This window comes from Rhinopithecus bieti, unplaced genomic scaffold, assembly GCF_001698545.2.
Source record: "Rhinopithecus bieti isolate Rb0 unplaced genomic scaffold, ASM169854v2 scaffold_17971, whole genome shotgun sequence".
Taxonomy (NCBI): Eukaryota; Metazoa; Chordata; class Mammalia; order Primates; family Cercopithecidae; genus Rhinopithecus; species Rhinopithecus bieti.
In genome coordinates, this window is record NW_016809834.1 from 3,855,782 (window position 1) to 3,871,699 (window position 15,918).

Genomic DNA, 15,918 nt, shown 5'->3' on the forward strand with positions numbered 1-15,918 from the left:
TTTTTTGAGACGGAGTCTGGCTCTGTCACTCAGGCTGGAGTGCAGTGGCGCGATCTCGGCTCACTGCAAGCTCCGCCTCCCAGGTTCGTGCCACTCTTCTGCGTCAGCCCCCGGAGTAGCTGGGACTACAGGTGCCCGCCACTTTGCCCGGCTAGTTTTTTGTATTTTTAATAGAGACGGGTTTCACCGTGTTTGCCAGGATGGTCTCAATCTCCTGACCTTGTGATTCGCCCGCCTCGGCCTCTCAAAGTGCTGGGATTACAGGCGTGAGCCACCGCGCCCGGCCCATTTCATATTTTTAAACTACTAATATAACTACCTCAAAAGGGAATTTAAATGATTGGTCATTCAGGTACCAAAATAATTCAATTCTTTACAAATATAAATATTTACAAAGCTTTACAACTAAATCAGGATCTCCCAAAGTCATTGGTTTACAAACTTCTGGGAAGGCAGAGGAGAGGGGAAGAGCTGGTCACAATAATTCTAACACACAAAACACAGAAGCCAGCTGGGCAGTATGGCTCATGCCTGAAATCCTAACACTTTGGGAGGTCAAGGTGGGTGGATCACTTGAGGTCAGGTGTTTGAAACCAGCCTGGCCAACATGGTGAAACCCTGTGTCTACTAAAATTACAAAAAAAATTTAGCAAGGCGTGGTGGCAGATGCCTGTAATCCTAGCTACTCAGGAGGCTGGGGCAGGAGAATCGTTTGAACTCAGGAGGTGGAGCTTGCAGTGAGCCAAGATCATGCCACAGAACTCCAGCGTGGGCAACAGAGCGAGACTCCGTCTCAAAAAAATAAAAAATAAAAACAAACAAAAAACAGAAGCCTAAAGACACGATTATATCCTCTTCTCTCTGCTTATTTACAAAGAACATACAGTATATGATCTTGATAACACATTTCCTATGTTGGCAGTTTGATAAAAGCGTGCCATGTTGATGGTTTTTAGCTTGTGCTTTGGTGATTATTTCAGCACTCATCATTAATAACCTGTATGTCAGCTGACATAGCTGACACAGTTAAATCAGAAATTAGCATGCAGTCTCCTAAAATGCCAGACACATGAACTCTTTGCATAAGAGATATAATGGAACCCATATGATACTCCCATTAAACAATGAAACATGTGACATTAACTAAAAACAGGAAACACATCAGCAAATATGCCTGAGGAAGTTTATAGTATTTAACTCCTAAACATTAATTTTATTGTGGTGTATGAGGAACTAATTAACTGAGAGTTTCCCTTTTTATTGGAAACGGAAATACTGTTCAGAAAACTGATGAGGAGTAAATACAGCATATTTTAAGTTTATTAAGCTTGGCTCATCGACTTCTATTTATTTAAGCTAATCTCATAAGGCAATTAAATATTTCAATCAGTAACTTTATAAGGCTATTTAACACATTTCTGAAAAATTAATCAATGTTTTAAAATGCAGAATGAGTATGTGAATATATTTCTAGTTTTATACAGCCAAAACAGTGACTAAATACATTTTCTAAAACTCATGAGCTCCAATAAAAGGACAAGTAAAAAACAACAACAAAAAAAGTTTAAAACTGGCCAGGTGCAGTGGCTCATGCCTGTAATCCCAGCACTTTGGAAGGTGGGTGGATCACGTGAGGTCAGGAGTTCGAGACCAGCCTAGGCCACATGGCAAAATGCCATCCCTACTAAAAATAAAAAAATTAGCTGGGTGTGGTGGTGCGTGCCTGTAACCCCAGCTACTCAGGAGGTTAAGGCAGGAGAATCTCTCGAACCTGGGAGGTGGAGGTTATAGTGAGCCAAGATCACACCACTGCACTCCAGCCTGTGTGACAGAGTGAGACTGTCTCCAAAAATAAAAAAATAAAGAAAAGTTTAAAGCTTGGTGATTATAATAAAACAGGTAAGGCTAAGGTTATATTAAACCAAACAAATGTTTTCATCAGCACTCTGCTACTTTTCTGTAAACAGTTCTTTTCCTCAGTCAGAGGAAGCCTCATTCATGTATGGCAGAGTGAGTTTGATCCTAACTCAAAGACAGTGAGTGATGAAATGTCATCAAATGCCAGGTGTGATTTTAAAATCCTTTTTTCTTTTCAAAACAGCATCAGTATTTTGCTCGTACTATATTATCTCAGTCTTTATCACTTATAAATAACATAACAAGACAGGCACAATGTTAGGCACCAATTCTTAGATAATTACATTTGATCACTGCAACAATTCAGTAAAATGGATCTTATTACATTATTGTGTAGATGTAATAACTGAAGCTTTGTAACTTGGATTAGGACAATCAAAGCATCAGAATAAGGCAAAATCTCATCCCAAGTCGAGGCTCTTTCCTTCAAAGTACCTCTCTATTTGTAGTGGCCTATTTGAGATTGCATTAATTAAATCAAAACAAATAAACCAAATATTGAATGCTTGAAATCATATTGACAAAGGAATCAATTGCTATAGACAAGTAATTGAGTATCTTCATAATACTGTACATAGCATTGTTAAGTGGAAAATAAATTTTATTATAATATTCTGTTCTGTGGTTGGCAGTATAACAGGTGAACGACAATAACTTCCAGGTTAAAAAAAAAAATCACAGTAATTTTTAAAACAAATATACTCTAGGACAAAAGTTTCCGAACTTTCTACAATTAAGGCACCACTGATGGTTCAATAATTGTTTCATGGGACTCTTAAAAACAAAGGAAATATCCAACCACTCAATTTTATTTAGTAAAGTCCAAACAACTTACCTGTGAGAGTTCACACAGTGTCCAATAGATGCCTTTGTATTTTCTCTAAAATTTTAAAATATCCTGTTTCCCTATGAATTAGCTATAGCACCCTGGGAACCTTCACACACAGTTTGAGAACCATGGCACTAGGCACATGTCCAAATGTTCTTGGTAAATATTCTCTATCTGTAGCTATATTTCATATTCAGTTCGATACTTTGAGCCACTCTTTTACTATCAAGCCAGCTCTTTCATAATTGTTAGTTTTATACTGTATAGAAAATGGGTTATTTTATTGGATTTTGTCATTCATGCAGATTTAAAAAATTTCCACGTAAAATATCTTCCAGTTAAAATTTCTAAAGCATCTAACGGTTACAATTATAGGACTGCAGTCTCTAGTAATAAGATAATCATCGATACCTCTAATTTCTACCTCTAAAATATGTACTCTGAAGAAATAGAAGTGATCCTGAACACGGGGTTCAAAGAAGCCATGTGCTGCAGAAAGAAGCCTGGAGTGACAGTCAGAGAAAGTGTTTTTGACTAACCTTATATCCATCAACCACCTTATCTCAAAAGTCTCTCCCAAGTATAAAATGTTAGGCTGACACCAACACGAACATTCAAAAATTATTTTCCTTTAAAGTTGATTTTTTTGTAAAGGAGAATTTGCTCTAGGATGAGCCAAAGCAGTATCTTTCCAAAAGCACAAAACTGTTCTACAGGCACCAAAGGTATTTATATTTTATTTCAAAAATATGTGTCTGACACAAGCTTCACAGCTCACATGTTGAAGTCTTTGATAAATAGTTTAGGATACTACTCAGACTTTCCAGCAGGGGCAAATGGACTGTGTTCTTGGACTCTTCAACCATCCACTGTGTACCTGTGTGTACTTGAGCCAATTCATTTGTACACCCAGTTATTTCACTAATTTAGAATTGAAACTTTAGTTACGTAGTTGTTCAAACTTAAAGGGCTGTAATAATTATTTTCTGATTAAAATGAGCAATTATGCACAAATACAATTTACATTTGAGATTTTAAATTATCTCTTATACGGTCTGGGGTGTGTTTATGTATAACTAAGTTGACAGTTTTAATAGAACTGAGAAGTTCAAAATACAGATTATTCAACTAATTTTTTTCTTTCCCTGAATGAACTGGTCTCTGAATGAAGCTGATTGATTTAACCAGTGTTTTCATGTAATTATTTTCAAGTTCTCTATTTTATACACACACATTTTGTATATATATATATATATAAATGTGTTATATATGTATATATAAAATGTATGATATATATAAATGTATATATATATATAAATATATAGTGAGAGAGAGTGAGAGAGAGAGAGAAAGGATTTGATTCAAGAATACATATCATTTTTATGCCCTCAGACGTTTTCAAGTATTTTTAGGATTTTAATAAGTAAGGAAAGCAATACCTAGATATGGATCCATGAAGTGGTTTCATGCTTAATTTCATTAATACCAAATGCCCAAACAGAATCCGAGATGCTGCTAATACTACACCAACATCTGTGAACTGATCCACATACTCATGGAAAAAAATGGACAGCAATATTCTTTAGAGTTTGTTTTCTGTCTGTCTAGTCAATTTTCTCTGATGTGCCTGGCTGTGCTGCTACTAATTTACTCTTATATTGCTTAAATGATATACATTCTAGCACTCAAGAAAGGCTCAGGAACCACATTTTGTGGGTTTCCAATCCACACCATATTTCAGCTATTATGTATTTCTTAAAGAAAAAAAAATCTTTATGTCCAACTAAAAGCTTTTATTTCAGAAACAGGAGATGCTAACTCAGTTTACAATGATTAGGTTCCTTAAACTGTGTGTGTACTTTTTTTTTTTTCTGTCGAGTACATTTAAAGTTTCTAGTTTAGTTCCAGAGATTTAAAACTTATTTTATGTATTTTATGAAGACATCTAGTCTAAACAGAAACATACTGATGTATGATGTATGTTCGATAAATGGATTGATGAAAAGTATCTGGATTTTTGATAGCAACAAATAGTGTATCTTTCATATTTGCTTGAAATTGAAAGCAATATGGGTTGGTCAGTCTCTTTTATTGAAGACTATGTAATAAATGGAAATAATTGGCAACTGGAAAAGTCATAAATGGTTGACAACTATAAGGGGAATAAATCAGGAAGTCCCACTGAAGAGCAGAAACAGCACAATTTCTTCTCCTACTTCTATTCCTTTCCTGAAATGTGACTAGGGTGGACGTCGTCTGGACTACTTTTCACTTCCAACCAGTTCTTCATTCAAACGGACTCAAAATGCCAGGGGTCAACAAGGGTGGCACTTCCTTTTGCTACTGGCTTCTGCTTAGTTCTAGAGTTTGGTGTGATCCCAGTTTCAAGCTTGCCAGCAGCTGTAAAGGCTTTTTCCTATTTTATTTCCAAGGTTACAAAAGAAGTGGTATCATTTATAACTGTAAGCATTAAAAGTATGAATATCAAATGGTTAATATACTAACTACTTTGGAAATGGAAAAAATTCTCCATGCCACATTACATTAACACTCAACACATTTAGTATGCCAACTCTGTCAAATGAGAGTGAGGTGGAGGTGTTCTTGACCTTTTCCAGGTCTACAGTTTTGCTATTGTTCATACTAAATGTGGTTTTCTCTTCAGCACAATATTTGCTATTGGGACTTACTTTTGCAGTTGCTTTAAAAGACTTTTTTGTTTTATTGAAAATATAACTAATCTATATGTATATATGACAGGTGCAAAGGCAACTAATGATTTTAGAAAGTGTCGTCTTTCTTTTCTTTTCTTTTTTTTTTTTTACTAAAACACACGTATGGCATGTGTTTAATGTGAACAGTAATTCCTTAAGAAAACAGAAACAAAACAAAAAATCTTTCATGACTTATGAGAACTAAAAAAATCAGAACTTAGTGTAGCAATAAAATGATAATTCTATTCATAGAATTTCAATTATTCTTAGAATTTAAAATATTTAGAATGAACATAGTATTTAATTACAAAAAAAATGTTGGTGTGTCTGGATGAATTGATAACCTACAAAGGTAGGATGATATGAAAAGTAATACTAGATGAATAAATTAAGGGTCCAGAGTGAGAATTCCGTTTTAAAACACAGGAAACCAAAGTAAAGAGAAAGATGTCCAAAAGCAGTATGAAAATCTCAAAGAGCAAAGCATCACACATATGTGAATTTTTATAGTCTTGAATGCAGACCACTTTTATCTCAACTACAGAGTTGCAATCTTCTAATCTCAAATGGCTTTGCATATTTAAGAAATTACAACCCATTTCTTCTATATGATATAGAGAAAGATTTAAAGACGAGAAATAAATGTTGAAATCCCCAATGTGAGAATTTAAAACATCACCTAATAGAAAATGTAGAACTGATTTCTAGTAATGTTAGAGTTTCTCAAATTAATTAAATACTAAAGCATAACAAGATGTTAATGACACAATTAATTTATATATAAATATATATATGCCAAAATGCACTGCAATTTAAAAACAATATCCTATGTAATTATCTAAAATAATGTTTCACTAATTTTTTCAGTGGTATTCACTTCTATCAATGAAAATATTTCAATCAACTTGCTTTTACTATTTTCCTTCTGACCATGGTAAAGATGTTCTGGAAGATACCTAGCTTAGCAATCTAGCCCCTCTTTAGAATGTGTTCTTATTTTTATCTTACAGAATACAGTTGGCATTTTGACTATAACTTTTTCAAATGATGTATTTTTTCCTAAGACTAACAATGTGCAATTTATATTTGGGTAAGAAAGAGAAAAAGGCATGACATCACAGGCATCTAAAGTTAATAAGCAATATAAACAGTTATTCTAGTATATCACTTAGCTCAAAAAAGTCCTCTATATTGCTTACGTATTCATTCATTAATTCATTCAAAAATGTTGAATGTTGTACTAAAAGTTGAGATATAACAATGAGTAAGACAGAATCAGCAACTGCCTTCAGAAAGTTTACAATTAAAGTGAAAAAGAAAATATACAGAAGCCAAAGGAAGCAGGAGAGAGGGACCTAACTTAGATCAAGTCAGACAAGTGCTCCCTAATCTGAGCTAGAAGCACTTCACAATATGAAGGAGAGTGAATACTGATGACACGAGTCCAGAGTCAAGAAAAAGAATGGTTCGGTCTAAGAACTCAAAAGACTGGTGAGAATTTAGGCTGTAAATATTTGGAGGAGACAAATAACAGAAGGCCAACTCATTCACATTAGGAAATTTGGGTTTATCTCACTGTTAAAAAAGTGGTAAAAAGCATATTCCTATGTCAACTGTGCAAAAAATTAAATGAATCCACAAATTACATTCATACATTAACAATACACTGTAAATAGAAGTTACGAAATTGAGTTATACAGAATATTGGCTTCAGAAGCACAGACTTAATCTAAGCCCTTTTAAATACTAACACACTTCTCCACACATTCTGTGTGTTTCCTCTTTAAAATAAAAATGCTATATAGGTGATCTCATTTCTTGGTGTGGCAGTAATATTAAATTGCCTAATTTAAAGCTTTGCCCTCCACCCACTCCCAGATGAAAAATCAACAGTACTTACTACATCCAGCCTTATAGCTGAAGCCTGGAGGGAGGAGGAATCCTTGCTGGGCAGCTGCAGCCAGTGTCCGTTGATCAGGAGGGAATACGGGAATCATTAATGGCGGCAGCTGACCTTGAACCTGCTGAACGTGATAGAGCGAATCAAAGAGAAGAAGTTTCGATGCTCCATGCTTCTTCCCACCCTCCTTATTTCATGATAAAAGAAAATCATTTATTCAATTTAAAAGACTGACATAGAAGCTTGCTGGGATACTGGCCTTGAGGATATGCTTTGGGACTACCTTAAACAGCAGAACTAGTAAATCCTAGAGCTGAAAGGTATTACTAAGTCAACTCTCTAACACGATGAATAATTTCCCTACATGATATCCTTGGCAGTGATGAAAACATCACTACTTTGCATGATAAGCCTTTTTCTTATTGCACTAATGAAATGGCTCAAAAATTACCCCACAGAATGAACTGAAATCGCCCTCTGCAAATCCTACTTGTTGGGACTAATTCTACTGTCTAAAACAAAACTAAACCTGTATCATTTTATATGTAAATAGCTCTTCATTATTTGAGGACAAATTCTCAAGTTCACACATAATATTGAATTTTAAAATTCTTGAATACAGTAAATCGACCTGGAAGAAAGATTACAGAATAGCTAAAACTTTTAATCTTTTTTTTTTTTTTTTTTTTTTTTTTAATAGAAGAGGTAAGTAATGCCAAAAGATAACTGACTTGCCACAGAATTACTTAGACCTGGGTCTCGAATTCAGTCTCTTGAATCCTGCTACAGATTTTCTCTGTACAATATTTTTGCCTGTATCTATCCCTTTGGAAGCAATTGAACCACTCCTCAGACCACAGGGTCTCTGTTTTGGTTGTCATCTTTGGAATACACTCTAATTTGCTGGTCCCACTCTCAGAGTATGGGGCTACACTGGTTAATAAATAATCCAGCACAATAGAATCACTATCTTCTTTGAACTGAATAGGAATTTTTAGAAATATAACCTAATGTAACCATTTCTGCAGCCTTGTCACATTATTAGAGATTTGTCATTAACTACAATAGTTTTATTTGAATAAATATTTAAGCAAGATCTCCCTGGTGAAAATGATTATTGGTTAGTGTTTACTGATGGATGGATATATGGATGGTAATTTGGGATCATGTTTAAAATTACATTTCTGACAATTTATTCTCCTCCACTAGTCTTCCCACACAGTGAACAGTTATTTGTAAATTATTTAATAAAATATCTACTATGTGCAAGAAACTGAGGTAGGCAGTAGAGATGCAATAGTGAACAAGAAAACCAAAATCCCACATCTATGAAGCCTTGATTATAGTAGGGATGATGGCGGTGAAAAAAGTAAAAGAAACAAACACACAAAGATAATTACATATCAATTCAGTCACTAATCCTAACAGCACCTCTGAATTGTCTTTCAGATCTGTTTTCTTGTTTTCCCAGCCACATCACACATTCCTAGGGTTCTTACAATTCTTACAGTTCTCATCATTTCTCACTTTAAAAGCCCACCTTCAATTTCTCCTTTATTTAATCTTCCACAGTAAACCTCTGAGCTATTTCTGAGATTTTGGTTGGTGAGTGTGGGGGGCAGCAAGAACTGAGAGAGGGAGAAGGGGAGGAGAAGAAGGGTGAAAGAGAAGGCAATGTGTGTGTGGTGGTGGGGGTGGCATACAGAGGGAGAGAGAAGAGCAATGTGTGAATGGTAGATCTGTTTTCAGGAATGACACCAAATTACAAAGCATTATATAAGGAAAGTTTTATTGGTTATATTGTTAATTGGTTATTATTTGTATATAAAGCATTCTTGTTATGGTGGTTTTTATCTAGGTAATTTATACCTTAATAGTTTATAATATTCTTTCAGATAAAATTTTAGTATTTTAAGGAATAAATTGCAATGAATTCTGGAGCTTTTATGAAATCTGTGCATTCTAAACTTCGTTCTTTTATAGATTAAATTATTAAAATGCAATTTGTTTTAGTATTATAATTTGTTTTAGTGTCTAAATTTTTCAAGATCCACTTGTAAAGAGTGACATCGAAATTTAAAGCTGAGAAAGACCCTAGAGATTATCAGCAACAACATAATCATCATGCTGATGAGGAATTAACACCTAGCTTGGCCAAATAAATTGTTCAAGATCACATATTTAGCTGAAACCAAACTTACACTGGAACTGCGTCTCCTGACTCAATCTAGTGAGGGGAAGTAGCAGATAGAGGAACTACAAGGTGGAAATAAAGGAACTAAATGAAAAATAAACCTAATTTCCCATTCCCAGTGATGGGTTTTTATTAGACTATCATAGAACAGACTGTAGAGAACTGTACAGTAAATAATAAGAATACAGTAAACAGTAAAATAAATGTAATCCTAAATGTGTAGCTAATCTATGTGAGTGACTAAAAACACATATCAAAATATCGTTAATCCTGATGATTTGTGGATTCTATATTTGCAAATTTGCCTATTGGCTGAAATTTACTCATACCCAATTTTAATAATGCCACTTTCCTGGTCATTTGCAGACGTGCACAAAGCAGGTAACAATTTTGTTGATAATTTTTTGTTTAAAAAGCTCCCAAGAATAATGCTTAAGTGCTGTCTAGTGTTTATGAGGCAAGAGGGCTGTGGTGTGACTTACGGAGAAGACTATGTATTAGATAAGCTTTGCTCATGCATGAGTTATCCTGCTGTTGACTGTGAATTCAATGTTAATGAATCAATAATAAATATTAAAAAAGGTATTTTTAAACAACAACACACACAAACAAAGTTATGTATTGATTAGCTGATGCAAAGGTTGTGACCAGAAGCTCCCAAGAACCTATCTATACTTCCTTTAGGAGCAATTGTTCAGCATTCACTAATTCATCGTTCACAGCAACTTTATAGACCATAACACATATAAATAATGAGCAGTGACTGTATTATTCCTATATCTTGATGGATTTTCGTCGCACTGCTGCGGAAATTTAGCCAACATTTGGGAGAAAAGGACACACAATATCAAAACAATATTTTTTTGGGTAGATTCTAAAACTAACTTGGTATAGGGTTAGTAATTCATTCTATATATTTTCTAGTTTTGAATATTTCCAAATCCTAATCACTGTTAATTTCTTTTTTCTTACCGAATGTATGAAATTTCCTTTAAACCACTAATTAAAGTTGAAAATGTGTGACATTTATAATTAAGTTTCTACAAAATACTTTTGTTGTAAATTTTAAAAGATGGGGGCATGTTATTCGCAGGTTAAATAATTCATAATACACATAAGAGGCTACTTCCTGTATTTTGAAAACTTTTTAAAAATCCTGTCTTAATGCTTTTGTGTCTACCTCAAGATACTACATAGTCTCTAAAATATTATGAATCCAATACAAATCAATTATATTATCCCATTTATGAATAACAAGTAAATGCCTATCAATTACTCATAGTTAAATATTTTATATTTTATGTAAATGTTCTATTGTTGAAACATTCAATGGCTTCAAGAAATTAACATATTAAGTAGATTCTTAAGATTATTTAATCTGAATTTCATTACGTCCCTATTTATTTATTTATTCAATCAACATTTGCTAAGTAGAATATGCAGTTGGTGGTAACTAGGGATTAAAAGATGAATTCACATACGTGGATGCTCTCTAGGAGCTCTGAATCTGGTGGGGCAAATAGACAGATAGTCATAATGCACTCCTGTTAACCCAATAGTACAGACTTGTAGAGGATACTATGGCAGTACAGAAGAGAGGCTCCTAACACAGCCAGGAGAAGTCACTAAAGGCCCTGTGAAAGCAGGTGCGGCAGGTATAGGGCCTGAATAGGTAAGGAGCAGAGACAGAGACACAAGAAAAGTAACAGGGACAAGAAAAAAGCATCATGTGAGGGAGACACTACCAGCAGTTAGGAATGGCAAAAAATATAAAGAAAACAGTGGTGAGAGGTCTGCCTGAATCAGTATATGCATTAGGGTAAGAAACTACAAATTTCCCCTGTAGGCTCTGGGGAATTATGGAGGGATTAAATTAGTGTCAGTAGAATACTCTGGTGGATATGGAAAAGAGATTGGAGAGGCCCATAGAGACCAAGTGGGAAGTTAATAAAAGGGAACAGATTATGAGGGCTTGATCAGTAGAACAGTGATGGATGAGGAGAAAAAGAAAAAGAAATATTTAAGGAAAAAAAATGGCAGTACTCATAGATGAAAAAATGACAAAATCAAAGATAATGTTTACTTGATGTCACTCTACTTAGAATGGCATCGAACAACTAAAAACTCAGAGTAGTAGTGATAATTTTCATGCAAAAATGATGGCTACAGGTTTGGATATGATGTGGCTGAGGTGGCTGAATGATGTTGCATTGGAGTTATTTTTCCAGCAGATGGACACTCCAGTCTGAAGCTGAGGGAGGAGATCTTCAGAGGCCACAGTGTGGGGAATCATAAGTAAATGAGAATAAACTAGACAATCTAGAAAAGATTTGAAGGAAAAAGGGGAACAGCTTAACATCATCTGGGTTCCAACAACAGTTCAACAAAAGGTGGAGAAAAGGAGCCTATCGGCAGATAACACTAGTTAGGCAAAAATTTTAAAAATCATGAAGACTATGGTATAACAAAAGCCAACGGCTTTGGGAGGCCGAGACGGGCGGATCACGAGGTCAGGAGATCGAGACTATCCTGGCTAACACGGTGAAACCTCGTCTCTACTAAAAAAATACAAAAAACTAGCCGGGCGAAGCGGCGGCCGCCTGTAGTCCCAGCTACTCGGGAGGCTGAGGCAGGAGAATGGCGTAAACCCAGGAGGCGGAGCTTGCAGTGAGCTGAGATCCGGCCACTGCACTCCAGCCTGGGCGACAGAGCGAGACTCCGTCTCAAAACAAAACAAAACAAAACAAAACAAAACAAAACAAAACAAAACAAAACAAAAAAAGCCAAAGGAATTTCAAGATTGAGGGAGTAAACTAATTGTGAAAAACAAAACAAAACAAAAAGCAGAAAGTATTTGAGAGACAAAAATAACATCTCTGGGAATGATCAGAAGATGAATTTATAATAATACCACTTCCATTAGAATAGAGGGTAGAAATCATATTGTAAAAGGTTGAGCACTGAATGACAGGCAATGAAAAGGAGAAAGCAAATGAAGACTATTCAGAGACAGTTGATGAGAGGTGAGGAGAGACATTGATAGTAGCTATAGAAAGATGTAAAGTGAAGCAAAGACTTTTTTTTCAGGTAGCAGGGTTCTGAGCACATTTATTGGCTGAAAGGGGTGAACAGAAATGGAGAGTTTTAAATGTAGGAAAGAGAGAAACTAACCAAAATTCCAGAGGAGGCTAGAAGACATGGCAGAGGTGGAGGGATTAGTTTGGAATGAGAGTAGCATCTCATCCTCTGGGCCCTGAGGAATGGAGCTATATAATGGATGAAGGCAGATGTGCTATATGGATAGAGAAAGGGGAAGGTAAGGAAAATCAGGCCTGGCAGAAGAAATTTTCTCAATGATAAGGCAAGGTCATATGCAGAAAATTAGAGAGATTGGGAGTGAGGAAGAAAACTGGAACAAGGTTCCAGGAAGTTCTCGATGATCATTGTGAGAAATGAAAGAGAAAGCAAACCACAGAAATTAAAGAGTGACAGAGGATGCCAAGACCTTAGGTGAGACCACATGAATTGGTCTCCATTTTCTGTGATTTGTCTCAAAACGTGCCTAGTAACCGTGATTGAGGATCAGAGAAGATGAACTCCAGCATTCAAAGGAAGGGAAGTGGACTGGAGGACTTTAGCAAAGGCAGGTTTTGAGGAAATAAAATTGCTTTTGATCAACAATAGGCTTTGGGTTTAAAAACAGGGTGTGAGGCCTGGAAGGCATCACCAGACTGGGAAAAATACAGGAATCAAAGAACTGGAAGAACTCCATGATCTTAAGGAACAGGTCTTATGTGAGTTTGTATGAAAGCTCAAACAGCACAAACTTATGGTAGGATATTTGTTTAAATTACACACACAAATGTTAAAATGAAAGGCAGCTCTATGGTTTATGTCAGCACAATTACAAATAAACTGTAATATCTAAAACTTTTTCAAATGTTCCTCAAGAGTTTATTTCCGATGAGTGCTATAGTGTTCAAATACACACCATCGTTAGGGATCAGTTCACCTACAACTGAAATTCAGTCACCTTCAGTGGGGAGCATAGCAGCTGTTTAGAAGCACACAGCAACAATACACAGCAGTTTCTGAGCAAATGAAGAATATAATATCCAAATGAGATTACAAGAGGGGTTTAGGTAGGCAGAATATAATTACCCAAACTGGAGTAACCAGGATAACAAAGCTAACTTTCCACCATTAGCAAGAAGAGACATGGGATCTTCAATGACCCCTAATAGTCTGATTTTTCATTTCATATAAAAGAAAGTCAATTTGTCAGTTTTCCGACTCAATGCAATGGTCTTCAGGAAAATTAAAATAAAGGAGTCAATTTATCTTCCAATTAATCTACTAGGAAGACTAAAGAACATCTCATTGAGGAATATAGGCACATAAAACATTGCTAAAATTGCAATCCCTGCCTCTCACTTCCCAACAGTCATATTGAAGTTGTATCACCTCTAATTTCATTTGATTCAAGACAAAGACAAAGTAGCCATATTCTTTTAGAACAAAAATGAACAGCCATGTGGATTTTTTACATAGTACTCTTCTTCGGCAAAAGCCACAGAACTTTTTTTAAAATCGTTTCCAAGGATGAAAGTGACTTTGCCAAGCAAAGTGGCTTCAAAACAGGCCTCAAAAATACTAATAGAAAGACAGATGGTTCTACTAAGAGCTTGGCTGCCAAAGTGGAAAAAAAAGTAAAAAACAAAAAAAAAAAAAAAAAGGAGTGATGCTATTGAAGCTGACTGCAAAGTTATCTGATGACTACAAATACTTTTGTCCCATAGCAAGTGCTAACTCTGCCTCCAGGGCTGATATAGCCAAAATACTAACTTCCCCACATCCAATCCCCCTGTATTCCTACCCCTCCTAAATGAAACCTGTCAGTGCCAAGCCCCACAAAACAGCACAAGCACGCACTTGATTCTGACTGACTGCTCTGCAGAAGCAAAATATTGCATTGAAGAACTCCTATTTAGGAATAGACCCACAAGGAAAATTGCTTTTCTTTTCAAAACTGCCTGTCACATTTTCTTTTTCTAATTCCCCTCTTCCTCCTCCTTCCTGTCACCAAAGGGCCCCTGGGCCCTATGAGTTTATATGATACAAACTCAATTTGTATAAAGAAGGCAAGAAGCAGCACCACAGAGAGGTGAAGATAGTTTGCAAGGATAGAGAAATAATCCAGTCAAGACACAGTGCAATTTTCTTTCTAAACTACTACTACAATAATACCTCTACTTTATTTCCTTCAGGGCAACTGTCATTTCTTTTTAACCAGATTGCTACTAGATATAATAGAAACTGAAATATTATATGGTCACTGACTCCTTCTTTCAATGCCTCATTTCACTACTGCATTTTTACTTTTGCATGATGTGTTTATTGTTGGCAGTGTTACTAGGATACAACCACTTTCAAAGGATATAGAATTAAGACCTCTGTTACTTTAACACAATAAAATTTCATTCTTAATGCTATGCAGGTTTGTCTTAAAAATTCTTGTTGTCTAATAGTAAACTTTATTTTCAAACCTGAAGCTTTGTTCTTACAAAGCATTAGTTCTTACTAATATGCATTAAATTCACATCAAATTTCAAAAAATGATGACATGTATTATAAATGCAATACATGCTTAAACAAAATATATTTGTTGACTTCAGGTATAATCTCCATATTAAAAGTTGCTAATCATAGAAACCTAAGGGTTGCAAAAACATGGTGTAAAATAAGAAAATGGTGAAAAGATATGGGAGAAACACAGCTATTTCATTTCCCAAAAATCATTTTGAGCTGAATAAATGAATTCAAATGGTAATTATTAAAATATATTAGATAATTCATTATTTAAAATTGGGTTATTATTTCAATATATAGCTATTTCTTAAAGTATTATTTTTACACAGCTGTTGCTTGATCAAATCAAAATCTTTGTTATACAATTCTACTTGTTTCCTAAAGCGTGTGTGACTATTTGTATTACTTATTGTGGTTCTTGACCACAATACAGCATGGTTCATTTGAGTATGCTTGTCTGTTAATGTGAACAGAATAAAGCTTTGCAAATACTACTAATACAATCTTATTTTATATCATGCATTACTACATTAATTGTCATTTACAAGAAAATGAATGAGAACATAAAATATAGTGACCAACATGAAATATAATATAGTTTTCAGTTATATTTCTTAGGTATCCATGATTAGAAAACAATAAAATTCACTATTAATTTCTAATTTGTGATGTTTTACCCAATGGTTTATATTAGATTATCAGTGATTTTTTTTCCCATGTAATATAAAATTAATATAAATGTCAGTATTCTTATGTTGAATTTCAGCTCAATGTA

The 15,918-nt window shown here is 34.9% G+C and overlaps 1 protein-coding gene across 1 annotated transcript in view; it reads right to left on the reverse strand.

The window, feature by feature from the left end:
- SOX5 (SRY-box transcription factor 5) overlaps positions 1-15,918 on the reverse strand; it is a 437,995-nt gene that overhangs the window by 132,796 nt on the left and 289,281 nt on the right. Inside the window, 1 exon segment of the mRNA XM_017890553.1 lies at positions 7,361-7,481. Within this exon segment, the coding sequence (XP_017746042.1) occupies positions 7,361-7,481 (121 nt within the window).